This window comes from Bufo gargarizans, chromosome 5 (assembly GCF_014858855.1).
Source record: "Bufo gargarizans isolate SCDJY-AF-19 chromosome 5, ASM1485885v1, whole genome shotgun sequence".
Classification (NCBI taxonomy): Eukaryota; Metazoa; Chordata; class Amphibia; order Anura; family Bufonidae; genus Bufo; species Bufo gargarizans.
Window position 1 is genome coordinate 372,498,553 of NC_058084.1, and position 15,779 is coordinate 372,514,331.

General features: G+C 41.3%; 1 protein-coding gene across 1 annotated transcript in view; it reads right to left on the reverse strand.

Moving 5' to 3' along the window:
- Positions 1-15,779, reverse strand: part of GADL1 (glutamate decarboxylase like 1) — a 465,799-nt gene that overhangs the window by 260,288 nt on the left and 189,732 nt on the right. Inside the window, exon 6 of the mRNA XM_044293805.1 lies at positions 15,605-15,720. Coding sequence (XP_044149740.1) covers positions 15,605-15,720 — 116 coding nt within the window. The remainder of the gene's footprint in view (positions 1-15,604; positions 15,721-15,779) is intronic.

Below are 15,779 nucleotides of genomic sequence, written 5' to 3' on the forward strand. Positions count from 1 at the left end.
GTGCTCTGTGCTTTGTTGAGTCATCTGGATCCTTATTCAATTACATTAGATAGTTAGTTAGCTCATATTTATAATACAGATAGTTAGTGGGAGATAGTCAATATAGGTTAGATAGTGATATAGTGTAGCTGATAGGTTCCAGTGCAGGGTGTTAGGAAGTGTGATATGAGATATTTTCTCCAGTCTCAGGAAACTTCTAGCAGCTTGAAAAATGTAGCAAAAGTGAGCCACGCCTGTATTGCAGTAGCAATACGTGCATATTTCATTGTCAATTTTCAGAATCAAGAAAATAACGACTAGAGATCACAAATTCTAGAATTTGCTAATTTATGGTGAATATTAGGCCAAAATTTTGCGAAATATCGCAAAAACGAATATTGCCTATGCTGCTCATCACTACCAATGATCTAAGATTAACATCCTCCATAATTCTAACTTCTCACTCCCGTCTTCAAGACTTCTCTCAAACTGCACCAGTGCTCAGGAATGCACTGACCTGGAAAATCAGATTCACTATCAATTTAGCTTTAAACGTGCATTCAAAAGCATATCTTTTCAGGAAGGCTTATTATGTTCCCTAAACTGACTCTTCCCCATTTTCCCCCAGCCAGTTCTTAACCCAACACCATCATCCAGCAGGAAACCTTACACTCAATGCACAAGCTCATGCAGACTTGACATCAAGTTTACTTTTTCTATTACTTCCATTTCCTCAAAGATTGTAAGCTCTTGTGAGCATGGCCCTCACTCCTAGTATTTTAATTGTTGTATATTAGCTTGTAATTATGTGATGTCTTTTTTGATTTGTACAGGAACCCTCTGAATTGTAAAGTGCTGCAGAATATGTTAGTGCTCTATAAATAAAGATTAGTTGTAGTAGTGTTGTAGTAAATGTCCCCCGTTGTTTATATAAATATGTGCAATGGTTCAATCCCATCGTAGATCTTTTACAACCTAGGATTGGAACAAAAAAAATCACACATGATCATGTGAATAAAGGATTATGCCTTTGAATGGAAATGCAGCGAGCATGCTGCTATTTACATTTTATATACTACTAGCTGAAGGTCCCGCCCACCCCTCCAACTGACAGAAGTTGATTTTTACCTTCATTTTTTCAATCCCTGTCGGCTGAGGAGTAGAGGGAGCATGGCCTAACCAGATCGGAGCCTGGCTTAGCGAGGCCTAGAAGTTGATTTTTAACTTCATTTTTTCAATCTCAGTCAGCTGAGCAGTGAGAGGGGGCATAGCCTAACCAGATCAGCAGAGCCGTCGCTTCCATAGAGGCAAGAGGGGCAATTGCTCCCGGGCCCCTGACTCCTTAGGGACTCTCAGCACCGGCCCGCAACTACTATTCTATAATTCTTTTCTGTGTGGGACTGGGACAGACAGGACAGTGTGGCAGCGCTGAATAGTGTAATTAAACTGCCTGGACTGGAGGGGCCCCCCTTCGCTCTACCTGCGCTGCGCTGCCTGTCTCTAAGAGATTTGAGATGACTGGAGCGGCATGCATGGCACAGGCAGGCACATCTCGCGTCTGGCTGACGTTGCCACAAGCTCCGCCCCCCAGAGCAGAGAACTTGAAGAAGGAGCAAGCACCATTGGCAGCCAGCCACAGTCTGACTCTGCCAGAACCAGGGAAGGCCTGCGGCCCGCCACCCACAGAAGATAGGCTGCCAGCCAAGTTCCACTTCCAACTAAGTACAATCTACAGAGAGAACAAACCAGTTACTGTCTGGTAGGTTGGTTGGTTAAACTTATTGTTAATTAAACTGGATCGGATCCATCCATTCCCAGTTTCCCAAATCCCACTCACTTAGTCCATCAGTGTACTATCCCACCCTGTGGCCCTGGTTCTGTTTGGGGTCAGTAGTTGGACTGGAGAAATGTCCATTTGGGGGGGGCAGTTACTGGTACTACCAGCAACGGGCCCCCTCCCCCCCCCAAATGCACATTTCTCCAGTCCAACTGTCCAAACAGAACCAGGGCGGGCTAGTACTACACTGGTACTGGGACGGGTGAGATGGTGCCTGGGATGGATCCCAATCCAGTTTAATCAACCAACCTACCAGTCTGGTAGGTTGGTTGATTAAACTGGATCGGGATCCATCACAGTCTGGTATGTTGGTTGATTAAACTGGATCGGATCCATCCCAGGCACCATCTCACCCGTGCCAGTGTACTAGCCCGCCCTGCGGCCCTGGTTCTGTTTGGAGTCAGTTGGACTGGAGAAATGTGCATATGGGGGGCCCTTATTGTTTTTTTCCCCAGGGCCCCATTTCACCTAGAATCGGCCCTGCAGATCAGGGGTGTGTCCTTTTTAACAGCTCACTGTAAGGTCCCTTTCACATGAGCGTGATTTCCGCGCGGGTGCCATGCGTGACGTGAACGCATAGCACCCGCACTGAATCCGGCACCATTCATTTCAATGGGGCTGTGTACATGAGCGGTTTTTTTCATGCATCACTTCTGCAATGCTTTGAAATCGCAGCATGTTCTATATTCTGCGTTTGTAACGCAGCCCTGGCCCCATAGAAGTGAATGGGGCTGCGTGAAAAACGCATTGCATCCGCAAGCAAGTGCGGGTGCGATGCGTTTTTCACTGATGGTTGCTAAGAGACGTTGTTTGTAAACCTTCAGTTTTTTATCACGCGCGTGAAAAGCGCATCAAAATGCATTGCACCCGCGCGGAAAAAACTGAACAACTAAACGCAATCGCAGCCAAAACTGACTGAACTTGCTTGCAAAATAGTGCGAGTTTCACTGAACGCACTCTGAACGCGTCCGGACCCAATCCGCAACGCCCGTGTGAAACCAGCCTAAGACAGCAGCACTGTGCTGTCTGAGTGTAAGCTGCAGGGAGAAAGTCACCCTCCCTCCCATCCCTGCAGTTGACAGAATTAGATTTTTACCTTCATTTTTTCAATCCCCGTCGGCTCAGGAGTGGGAGGGGGCATGGCCTAACCAGATCAGGGTGTGGCTTAGGGGCAGGGTTTTAAGTCTTTTAAGGGTGGGCACATTTTGGCAGATGGACTGTCTTGACTCCTTCCTGCAAGAGTGACACGCATCTAGGCACCTTACTGGATCATTTGCATACCAAATAAACTGGATTTTCAGAGGATAAAAACATCTATTTTAGTATCTTTGAAATAAGGTACTAAGTGCTATTAGGCTATGGGTTTACTTCAATAGCAATTTTCTTTGTGACAGATTTCCTTTAAAGCTTTCCTACAGCAGTAAAGATAAATGGCTGGGTTGTTATGGAAACCTGGATTAAAAATGTGTATGTGGAGGCTGGAGGACCTATGAGCTTCTATTGGCTGACAAGGGTCATGTGACCAAGCTTCTATTGGCTAATGCATTTTTTTGGGAATATCTCAGGAACGGTATGTCCTAGAGAGCTGAGACCTGGTCTAAAACCTTCCCGGACACCTGATGTACCTGTGTGCCAAATTTTGTGATTGTAAATGTGACGGTGCAGATTCCTTTAGCGGACATACACACACACACATACACTCAGTTTTATATATTATATCTTATAAATATAGATCATTGATTAAAATATACACTAATGCCTCAGTTAGCATGTAGCATAGGAGGCGGTACACATACAGTACACCAAGTGTTTTTTTTTCCTGCTAAGTAGCAGGGATGATATCAAAGCATAGCATGTGGATGTGTGATCCAGTTCTTTTTCTTTTTTGTATATGTATAGAGAATCTGTCCTTTCTTTATTCTGGTATCAGCACTCCTCCTATTTGGCCCAGGTGATTTTAATTAGCAAAATTTTGCATGAGGGTTTAAGTGAACCTACCATGCTCTCAGTTGGAGTACCTGAGAGCTTTGGATAAGGTGAGCTTTGACAACTGTTCACATGGTGCGGTGCTGCGTGGTGGCCATTGTCACTGTTCTGGTGGGTTGGGGGGTTCAGTGCTAGGTTTGGCATTGTCAAGCAGCAGGGGTGCTGTTTGGCTGCTGGGTCCAACCGCCTGCTGGGTCGGCGCCGCAGTGTCGGTGATCACCACGCAGTGCATTGCAAAATTTAGAGTAGGTCCCACTCATAGAGGCAACCTTGGCGTGGTGAGTGGACTTATGCCTTTTGATCAAAATGTACACTAATTCTTCAGTTGGCATGTATCATAGGAGGCAGTACACATGCTCCAAGTAGCGCTGTCTTCTGCTAAGTAGAGCATGTAAATGTGTGATCCCGTTCTTTATTTTTATTTTATTTTTTGTATATCCTATAAATATAGATTTGTCTTATCTCAACAACACTATCTTAGGTTGAAACTGTCCAAGCTGTTATCACTGGGGGAGCTAAAAATGCATTGTAGAACCATCCAAAGCAGGAGATTGTGCAATTGGAAATACACAAGACAAGAGGTTGATGAAGTACTATAAAAATAAATAAATAAAAATATATAAAAAATAATTGGAATTGCAATTAATTTTTAAATAACTGAAATCCCTTGTGGTAAATACACATGACATTTTCCATGATAATAAAAGAAGAACTCATTGCTGGCATAAATAGATTCTTGATTAGTTTTCTACTCCTGTCAGGTTCTCTGGATACACTGAATGTTATAATGCCACCAGGGCTTTCCTGACCTTTTAAAGTAATTCTAGCACAACTTATATCAATGTCCAATGAAGTAAACAAACATATGGCTTAAAACTGTATTACATTGCAGGGGGATTGGTTTATATGGCTTCTTATCATTTATTTTACATCTGTTAATCAACAAGCATATACACTATTTTCAAGATTCTATGCATATTAAGTTTAAATTGAGCCTTTTGACCTCCTAACAGTCTGTTAAAATTGGAAAAACCCTCCTAAAAATGTGAATTTTTTTAAATGAGATTTTTAATGTGCCTTCAGTAAATCTTGTTGGTGCACAACTCAAGAGATACTATTGCATTTTTAACCCCTCAGTAATTAATTTCAGCTTTAAGGACCAATAATATTTTCCTCTTTTGTGTTCTAGCATTCATAACTTTAAAAAAAAATTATATTAAATAATTTTTTTATTTTGCGGGATTAGTTGTATTTTTTTAGGAACCATTTTGGGGTATATATAGTGTATTAAATCATTTTTATTATTTTAGTTTTAGGGGGAATGATTAAAATGCCAGTTATGGCATTCACTGAGTGGTAAAAATAACATAACTTTATTATGTGGGTCACTACAATTTCTTTTTCTTTTTTTTTAACTATTTTTCCTTTCCTCCCACAGCCTGTCAGCTTTACTACTATTCCCTCATTCTCCTCCAGACTAACAGGGAGGGGATAGTTGCTTTAGCTGCTCATATCTTTGATTTGGTACAAGCTAGGGGCTTTGTATTGTTTGAAAGCTGGCATTTCAAGCTTTCAAATAATGCCAGTGATATCTCCCTTTTAGCTTGGACTCAAGCTCTGTCATTTTGGTCTGTGGAATACAAAATACCTGGAATACCAGCTTTCAAACAAGACCAGTTGCAGGCTTCTAGCTGCTAACATTGAGGAGATATCAACAGCAGCCCTCCCCTCTTCCACTTCTGCTACAGCCTGAGCTGAGCTTGGGAAAAACAGGTGGTCAAAATAATTCTCCATAAAAGTATATAAGTATAAAAAAATAATTTGATCCAATAATAAAGGCAATATGTTCATCACAGTGCTGCCCACTCAGTGGGACTAGAAGAAAGAAGCCAAACTCTGTGACTCTATATTTTTGGCCTCTTGATTGCAACTTTGTATTAAATGGAAATGGTTGCAGCCAAGGATTTCTAAAGTGGACAACTCATTACTATCATATATTTAAAATGCATATAAATATTAATAAAAAATTTGAAGTATTTATGTATAGTGATGAACGGGAGGTGCCATATTCGATTTTGCGATATTTCGCAAATATTCAATTGAATATTCGTCTTATATTCGTTGAAATCGAATATTCGTCATTATTCTATTTATCGTGAATAATATGTGATTTAATTATTCGCGTATTGCGAGTTTAACTGTATAAGGCAACTTTCCTATTGGTTGTCTATCTAGAATTAACAAAGATAATGAATATAGCGCTATATTCTCTATATTCGTTAATTCTAGCAAGCCAATAGGAAAGTTGCCTATGGACAGCTCTAAGTTGGATTCGCAATGCGAGAATATTACTTTGCCTATTTTTTTGCAATAAATAGAATACTGAGTCATTATTCTATTTATTGCAAAAAATAGGCAAAGTTGTATTTTTGCATTGCGAATCTAACTTAGAGCTGTCCATAGGCAACTTTCCTATCGGCTTGCTAGAATTAATGAACATAGAGAATATAGTGCTATATTTGTATTTGTTATATTCGTTCATTCTAGCAATCAAACCAATAGGAAAGTTGGCTATACCCCGCTCTAAGTTGGAATCGCAATGTGAGAATATTAGGTAATATTACTTGCATTGCGCATCCAACTTAGAGCGGGGTATATGCAGCTTACTTCTCTATTGTTTGTTTAATCTAGAATTAACTAATATGACAAATACGAATATAGCGCTATATTCTCTATATTCGTTAAATCAAGCAAGAAGCCAAAAGAAAAGTTGCCTGTAGACACCTCTAAGGCTACTTTCACACTTGCGTTCAGAGCGGATCCGTCTGAGACGGATCCGCTCATATAATGCAGACGGTGGATCCGTTCAGAACGGATCCGTTTGCATTATATTGTAAAAAAAAATTCTAAGTGTAAAAGTAGCCTCAGACTGATCCGTCCAGACATTACATTGAAAGTCAACGGGAGACGGATCCGTTTGAAGATTGAGCCATAGTGTGTCATCTTCAAACGGATCCGTCCCCATTGACTTACATTGTAAGTCTGGACGGATCCGCTTGCCTCCGCACGGCCAGGTGGACACCCGAACGCTGCAAGCAGCGTTCAGGTGTCCGCCTGCTGAGCGGAGCTGAGGCTGAACGCTGCCAGACTGATGCATTCTGAGCGGATCCGCGTCCACTCAGAATGCATTAGGGCTGGATGGATGCGTTCGGGGCCGCTTGTGAGCCCCTTCAAACAAAGCTCACAAGCGGACACCCGAACGCTAGTGTGAAATTAGCCTAAGTTGGATTTGCAATGCGAGAATATTACTTTGCCTATTTTTTGCAATAAATAGAATGACTCAGTATTCTATTTATTGCAAAAAAATAGGCAAAGTAATATTCTCGCATTGCGAATCCAACTTAGAGCGGGGTATATCTAACGTTCCTATTGGTTGGCTTGCTAGAATTTACGAATATAACAAATACGAATATAGCACTATATTCTCTATATTCATTAATTCTAGCAAGCCGATAGGAAAGTTGCCTATACATAAAATTAAGTTGGATGCTCAATGCGTAATTTTACTCGCATTGCGCATCCAACTTTGAGCGTGGTCTAGATGACTGTGATTCTCACATCCGATAGTACATTCTAGCATGGAGGCGTTCCCATGGTGATGGGGACGCTCCATGTGCACGGCATTTGGCAGATGCGCCAATGGGCAATGACTGGAGCAGGCAAGGAGCACGGAGTCCCCTGGACATGTAAGAAGAACTGCGCTTTTGGGAAGTGGGAACAACTTAAAAAAAAACTAACAAAAAAAACGAATATTAGAATTAGCGAATATATAGCACTATATTCGAAATATTTGCGAATTAGCAAAGTGCTGATATTTGAGATTAAAATTTGCTAATCGAATATTCACGCTCAACATTATGTAGTCATACTGTAAGTATTCATGTTGTCAAACTATGACTAATGAGGCAGCACATGTATGTAGTTCATGTTGAACTATAAACTCAAAAAGACTTGTCTTCAGAAAAAAAGATTCCTATGAATTGTGAGCTATGGTGCAAGGTTTAAGACCACTCGAGTGTACGCTTTTAAGGAGTAATGCAAGCAATTATGGAATTTTTCAACATTGTCACTTGTGGACAAACATTTGTTATCTCCTATGCCTTAGAGAATTCCATCAATCCTGCTCCATTCTTCTTGTATAGCCTAGCAGTTATCAAATCTATTTTTATGGTATCTTGCCAAGGCACAGTGTTTTGCAGGAGGAGATTTTGTGTTTTTTAGAGGTATGTAGAATTTAGAAAAATAGGCATTGATTCCTCATGACAAGAAAATAGCTTTGCCTCTACACAAAATCACTAGTCATAGCACACATGGAATATTGTGTACAATTTTAGATACCTTAATGTAACAAGTACATAGCTGCCATAGAGCAGGTGCAGAGGAGAGTCACCAAATTAATTAAGGGAATGGGTTGCAATACCAACACAGGTTATCAAATTTGTATGATCTATCCTCAGAATGGGCCATTAATATCAGATCGTCAGGGTGCAACACCCAACATCCTCGCTGATCACTTGTGGCGAGAGCTGCTTCCTCTTCAAATTTACCTATGTGTTGTCTCCTTTGCAGGAGGCAGTGGTCATGGTTAGCAATGTTGTCTTCGAGCCCTGGAGACTTGGGATTCAATTTAGCCAGACAAGGACTTTGTATGTTCTTCCCGTGTTTGGTTGATTTTTTATAACTTTTTCAGACACTCCGGTTTCATCTCACCCTCCAAAAATATACAGATAGGTTAAAAAACTTTTATGAAAATTTGCTTACATTCATCCCCTTACTGGCATTTTCAGTACTATGCCTCAGAGTTGTTTAGAGTGTCTTTTGTCTTGCTGGTGTTATTTTCACAAGATTATTGGCTCATTAACTACTGGACGTTAGACAGATAAATGTACTTGCATTATATTTAACTTATTATGTGATCTGTAGAATCAAATGGCCCATGTAGTTATTTATTCATGTCTTGCGGTAAAGTGCTGAATAGCTATGCAGTGCACTTATATACACTTATTACCTTTTATTTTATGCTAATTGTGAATGTCCCTTCTCACTTTGACATTAAAGAGTTTTTTTTTTTTCTCTGTTCAGTTAAAAAAATAAAAATGAATATATATATATATATATATATATATATATATATTTTATAGGATAAAAATATATGTACGGTAATAGATCCGTGGTAATGTAGCTGTATAATAAAACTAGAATGAACCCAAGGACTTGCATGCCTTTTAAAAGTGCATTATAACTTGTGCTGCCACTGATAAGGTGTAATTTTATGAAAAGTACTGGATGTAAAAAAGGCAGGTGACCCAGGGCTACTATCAAGGTCTCTGTCTCTAATCTATGCCGCCCTCAGACAAAGAAGCAACAATTTGGTGACATATTCCTGTTAATATAAACTGCATAATAAAATGTATAGCTGACCCATTCTGATAAACCTACATTTAATCTCTTGCATGTTCTGCTGAACAATTATAATAGTCTGTTCCATTTGTACTCATTAGCTATCATTTTTCTAGAACTGAATGGAATAACAAGGTATGGTACATCAAGTGCCATCAACATTGTAAGGGTGAAGAGACAGCAGTAATGTGTAAGAGAGATATAAATTTGGAAAAAGGCCAAAACTAAAATAATTGTTTGAATTAATATTATACATGCTGGTTGTAAGCATACTATTACATTATAATCATCTCAAAGAGGTTAAAGGTTCTATGAGTCTAACAGTTATTGTTCATTTCATGGAACACTCGTTTTACAATGGCTTTTTAATGAAAACTCCGGGAAAGGCTAATACACAGAGTTATACCTAGCGCAGGGCATATGTTTAGTTTAGTTGTTTTTTTCATCTCCATGTTTCAGGAGTTGTAACTTTTATTTTATTTTTGCTTTTCTGTTCATCTAGTCGCATGAGGACTTGATTGATGAGGGACAAGTTGTTGTCACCACCAGTGCCAGCGGAAAACATTTCTCTGTGTACCTGTTGACATCCAGTTGCCAGGAAGACAGTCTGATCTTCCACGCTGGACATGTCACGGCACGACTAGGCAGTGAATCGCGTTACCAGGAAGCATGGGGTATTTAAACAGGCGAATGGTATATACCTCATCAGTACTTTGGATTGTTCTGATCTTCTGACTTTTGTCTTTAGCTACTGCTTTTGACCCAGATTTGGCTTTTCTGCATCTCCTGATTTGACACTGGCTTGATTCTTGGACTCAGTTCTGTCTGACGTATTTGGACCTATACTTGACCGCTTGTGTATGACTTTAGCTTGGTATTGTTTAGTGATCTGCTTTCTGATTTGGCTTCATTGTTCTCTCTTGGTTTTGATTGGTTATGTTCCACTCTGAGTACTCTGGTTCTGAGTTTTTCTCAGTATGTGTGTGCCTGCCTGTCACTTTGTTTATTGTTTTTCCCCTCTGCTTTTTCCTGGTAAGCCCCGGCGCATAAATAAGCAGCAACTGTTGACCAGTTTTTATGGCAGTCTTGTAAGTAGGTAGGAATTTAGGGTTCCCCCGTGACAAGCACAATTTGAAATACCATAAAGGTAATTGAAAAACGGGAAACAAATCTTTGTAGTGTGCAATAAAAAAACAAAATACATAATTATATCATTGTTTTTTTTTTGTGTCTCTTTATTTACACCGTTCACTGTGTACTAAAACTGACATGTTGCCATAATTCTGCAGGTTAATATGATTGCAGAATTGCTAAAGGTATGTACTTTCTCTTACGTTTTGCTACTTTAAAATATATTTTAAAAATGTTGCCATGTATCACCATAATTCTAACACCCATATCTTTTTATATTTTTATTGTGGAGCTGTGTGGGAGCTTGTTATGGGCAGATTGTAGTTTTTTTGGTACCAGTTGGGGGTACTTTTTTCAAGGAATGAGCAGTGCAGCAGGCCTGAAAAGCAGAGTTAGTCAATCAAATTGGAAGTTGAAGGCGTATACACACCAACAGAGTGGTGTTTCTGGAATCTCTAAAGAAAAAACAGGAACACAGCTGCAAATAGTAAAATACCATTAATTTCTAAGTATTCCTGCACAGTTTTATTTCTTCTCACAAAATCCTAGTACATAGTAAAAGTTAAAAACACTTCTTTTTACACAAGCATCTTGTGTGTAGAAATAAATTAGTGCAGATATACTTGGAGTTTAATAATATTTAGCTATTTTGTAGTTGCGTTGTTGTTTTTTTTTTCTTTAAGGTACGACCACACGGGTCATAGTGGGCTCTAATTAAACTAATGAAGACCTCACTGTTTTGTTTGTCTCTATTGTTAATCGCCATGTGGTGTTGAAGGTGCTGTGCAGCCATTAACAATACAGACTGACTAAACAGTGAGGTCTTCTAATAAGTGCATGCAGTACTCAGCACGACCACATCATGTGGTCATACCCCTAGAGATTCCAGGAATACTACATAGATACTGGTGTGTACACGCCTTCAGCTCCCAGCAGAATTGATTAACACTGCTCTCCAGGCTATTGTGGTTTCACACCTTAAAGGGAACCTGTCACCTGGATTTTGTATATAGAGCTGAGGACATGGGTTGCTAGATGACCGCTAGCACATCCGCAATACCCAGTCCCCATAGCTCTGTGTGCTTTTATTGTGTAAAATAAAAACTATTTGATACATATGCAAATTAACCTGAGATGAGTCCTGTAGTTGAGATGAGTCAGGGACAGGACTCATTTCAGGTTAATTTGCATATGTATCAAATCTTTTTTTTTTCCCAATAAAAGCACACAGAGCTATGGGGACTGGGTATTGCAGATGTGCTAGCGGCCATCTAGCAACCCATGTCCTCAGCTCTATACACAAAATCCCGAGGACAGGTTCCCTTTAAGTACTTTCTCTGATCTACTGCATTTGCTATTATTTAACTAGTAACATAGAAAGCTGAGCTGATCCCTTTTTCTTTTAGTAAATACTAGTATTCTTAGCAATTCTAGGGCATTGTTTCTAATAGCTCCATTGTGCTGTTTATTTACAAATAAATTGAACCTGGATGTTACTATTTCTTGTCAAATGATGTGTCCCTGGACACTCTGAGATTGTCAGCACTGATTAGATATTTTCAGGCTATGCAGAGATATGCCCCAAGCTGGTAGCACCCAGTTGTACATATATTCATACATTTCGAGAGGGAATCCAGGAAAACAGGACAACACACAGTGAGGAACAAAAGTATTTGAATCCCCTGCGATTTTGCAAGTTCTCCCACTTAGAAATCATGGAGGGGTCTAAAATTCACATTGTAGGTGCATTCCCACTCTGAGAGACAGAATTAAAAAACAAAATTCTGGAAATCACATTGTTTAATTTTTTAAGAATTTATTTGTCTTGCACTGCTGAACATAAGTATTTGAACACCTGAGAAACAGCAAGAATTCTGTTTCTAGTAGCACCTATCTGAGCACACAGTTAGTCAGACGCCAACTAATAACATGGGCAAAACCAAAGACCTGTCAAAAGACACCAGAGACATAATTGTGGACCTCCACAAGGCTGGTAAGGGCTACAGGGCAATTGCCAAACAGCTTGGTGAAAATAGATCAACTGTTGGAGCAATTGTTAGAAAGTGGAAGAGGCTATAGGCGACTGTCAGTCTCCCTCGGACTAGGGCTCCATGCAAGATCTGACCTCGTGGGGTATCGCTGATGATAAGAAAGTGAGAAATCAGCCCAGAACTACAAGGGAGGAGCTGGTCAATGACATGAAGAGAGCTTGGACCATCTGGATGATCCAGAGGAGACATGGGAGAAACTCATGTGGTCAGATGAGACCAAAGTAGAACTTTTTGGTCTGAACTTCACTCGTCGTGTTTGGAGGAAAAAGAAGAATGAGTTGCATCCCAAGAACACCATCCCTACTGTGAAGCATGGGGTGGTAATATCATGCCTTGAGGGTGGTTTTCTGCGAAGGGGACAGGACGACTGCACTGTATTATGGAGAGGATGAATGGGGCCATTTATTGTGAGATTTTGAGCAACAACCTCCTTCCCTCAGAGCATTGAAGATGGGTCGTGCCTGGGTCTTCCAACATGACAATGACCCGAAGCACACAGCCAGGATAACCAAGGAGTGGCTCTGTAAGAAGCATATCAAGGTTCTGGAGTGGCCTAGCCCAGTGGTCGGCAACCCGCGGCTCGCGAGCCACATGCGGCTCTTTTGATCCTTAGATGCGGCTCTTTGGTTCGGGCTGGCGGGTGGGCGGCCTTTCTTGCAAAATGTCAAGCTTTCAAAAGGTCCGTCATGCGCCTCCTGCCCCGTCTGTCTGCTCCTTCCACTTTAGGAATGAAGCAGGCAGGCGGGGCAGGAGGCGCATGGCGGAGGGTCAGATGTCACGCTGCGCACAGCAGCAGAAGGGCGGGCAGCAGCGGACTTTCAGCACAACACCGGCCATGTGAGGAGTGGTGAAGAGGCCGCCGCTCAGGTCCAGGAGGAGCGAAATGTCCTGCAGAAGAAAGGTAGGAGCTGCCCCCGGTGTGTGCACCGGCCCCACCGCAAGTGTCCCTGCCTCCTCCCTTCCCCCCCACTAATACATTACTTTACTTACTGGAGGGCACTTATGGGGGATATCTGTGGAGGGCACTTATGGGGGATATCTGTGGAGGGCACTTATGGGGGATATCTGTGGAGGGCACTTATGGGGGATATCTGTGGAGGGCACTTATGGGGGATATCTGTGGAGGGCACTTATATAGCATCTTATGCTATATATGTGTCATCCACAGATATCCCCCATAGGTGCCCTCCACAGATATCCCCCATAAGTGCGTCATCCACAGATATCCCCCATAAGTGCGTCATCCACAGATATCCCCCATAAGTGAGTCATCCACAGATATCCCCCATAAGTGCGTCATCCACAGATATCCCCCATAAGTGCGTCATCCACAGATATCCCCCATAAGTGCGTCATCCACATTACACCCACATCTGCAGACAAGTTTAATAAACGTAAAAAATGATAAAGATAAAATGAAATAATAATCAAGATCCAAATAAAAGAAAGTACATTTAAAAGTATGTAAAAACACACTCTGGGCTCATGCCCACGAATGTAAGGGCGCCGTGCCTGTGCTGCGGACCGCAAATAGCGGTCCGCAATGCACGGACACAGACCATGGGGCAGCTGCATGAGGATCGCGGACCCATTCACTTAAATGGGGTTCGCGATCCGCATCCGACTGCCCGCACCGCAAAAAAAGTAGCGCGTGCTGAAGTGAATGGGTCCATGATGCGGGCTGCACACGGTCGTGTGCAGCCCGCATCATGGACCCATTCACTTCAATGGGTCCAGGATCCGGGATATGAGTGCTACTGTGTGCTTCCGTAGTGCTTCTGGCTGTGCCTCCGCACCGCAAAAAAGTAGTGCATGCGCTACTTTTTTGCGGGGCGTAGGCACGGCCAGAAGCACCACGGAAGCACACTGTAGCACTCATATCCCGGATCCTGGACCCATTGAAGTGAATGGGTCCTTGATGCGGGCTGCACACGGCCAGTGCCCGTGTATTGCGGACCCGCCGTATGCGGCCTGCAATATGGCAACGGCGGGCACACAGTCGTGTGCATGAGCCCTAATAGTCCTCACTGGTACTGTTGACGCAATATTTTAGGTTTTAAAAATGTGGCTCTCGAAAAAAATTTCAATCGTGGTTTTGCCGATATTTGGCTCAGTTGAAAAAAAAGGTTGCCCACCACTGGCCTAGCCAGTCTCCAGACCTAAATCCAATAGAACATCTTTGGAGGGAGATGAAACTCCGTGTTGCTCAGCGACAGCCCCGAAACCCGAGATCTAGAGGAGATCTGTGTGGAGGAGTGGGCCAAAATCCCTGTTGCAGTGTGTGCAAACCTGGTCAAGAACTACAGGAAACGTTAGACCTCTGTAATTGCAAACAAAGGCTTCCATACCAAATATTAAAGCTGATTTTCTCAGGTGTTCAAATACTTATGTTCAGCAGTGCAAGACAAAAAAAATAATATTTAAAAATCATACAATGTTATTTATTTTTATTTTTTATTCTGTCTCTCAGAGTGGTAATGCACCTACAATGTGAATTTCAGACCCCTCCATGATTTCTAAGTGGGAGAACTTGCAAAATTCCAGGGTGTTCAAATACTTCTGTTCCTCAGTGTAGAAATATAATAAAAGGTGCTCTAAAATGATTTAATTGAGAATACAATTATTTACTAAAATAGAAATTTCAGTATAGTTGAATATCTATCTTTAAGGTTGCAAAGTGCCACAGATGTGCCAAAGGAATTAATTTGTCACGTAGGCCAATCAAATGTACTAATAATGAATATGAAACAAATTAAAAAAAAACTAGCTTTTTTTTCCTCAAAAAGGCAGTATTGCAGTCAATATTTTCCCATTCAATAGGGATGAGTTGCAGTATCTGACACAGCACATGGACAGAAGTGGTGCTGTTTTTTAAACCTTATACAACTTCTATTATAGTACTGCAGAATAACAGGCTGAATTACATAAATTGAGAGCATTAAAGGGGTTCCCCAGGCTCTCCTGAGGATAGGTCATCAATATAGGAAGCCGGACAACCCCTTTAACACTATATACAATGCAGCTGTAGGTTATCTACATTTACACATATCTCTGTTCAATGCCATATGAAATAAAAACAAACTGACTAAATGTCTTACTATGTACAATAACGTGCATTTCATTAATGAGTGCTTTCCTTATTCTTTTGCAAATATCATACCTCTTCTGAAGTAAACATGACAAGCCGGGGAACGCTTGACAGTCCATGCTCTTTTATGTCAGGACAATACTTGTACCTCGCTAAATTTACAGCATACATATTGGATACCGAGCCACCTGGAGATTACACAGAAAACATTTCCGATGGGCCGTGCAGGAAGGTAACAATCTGATTT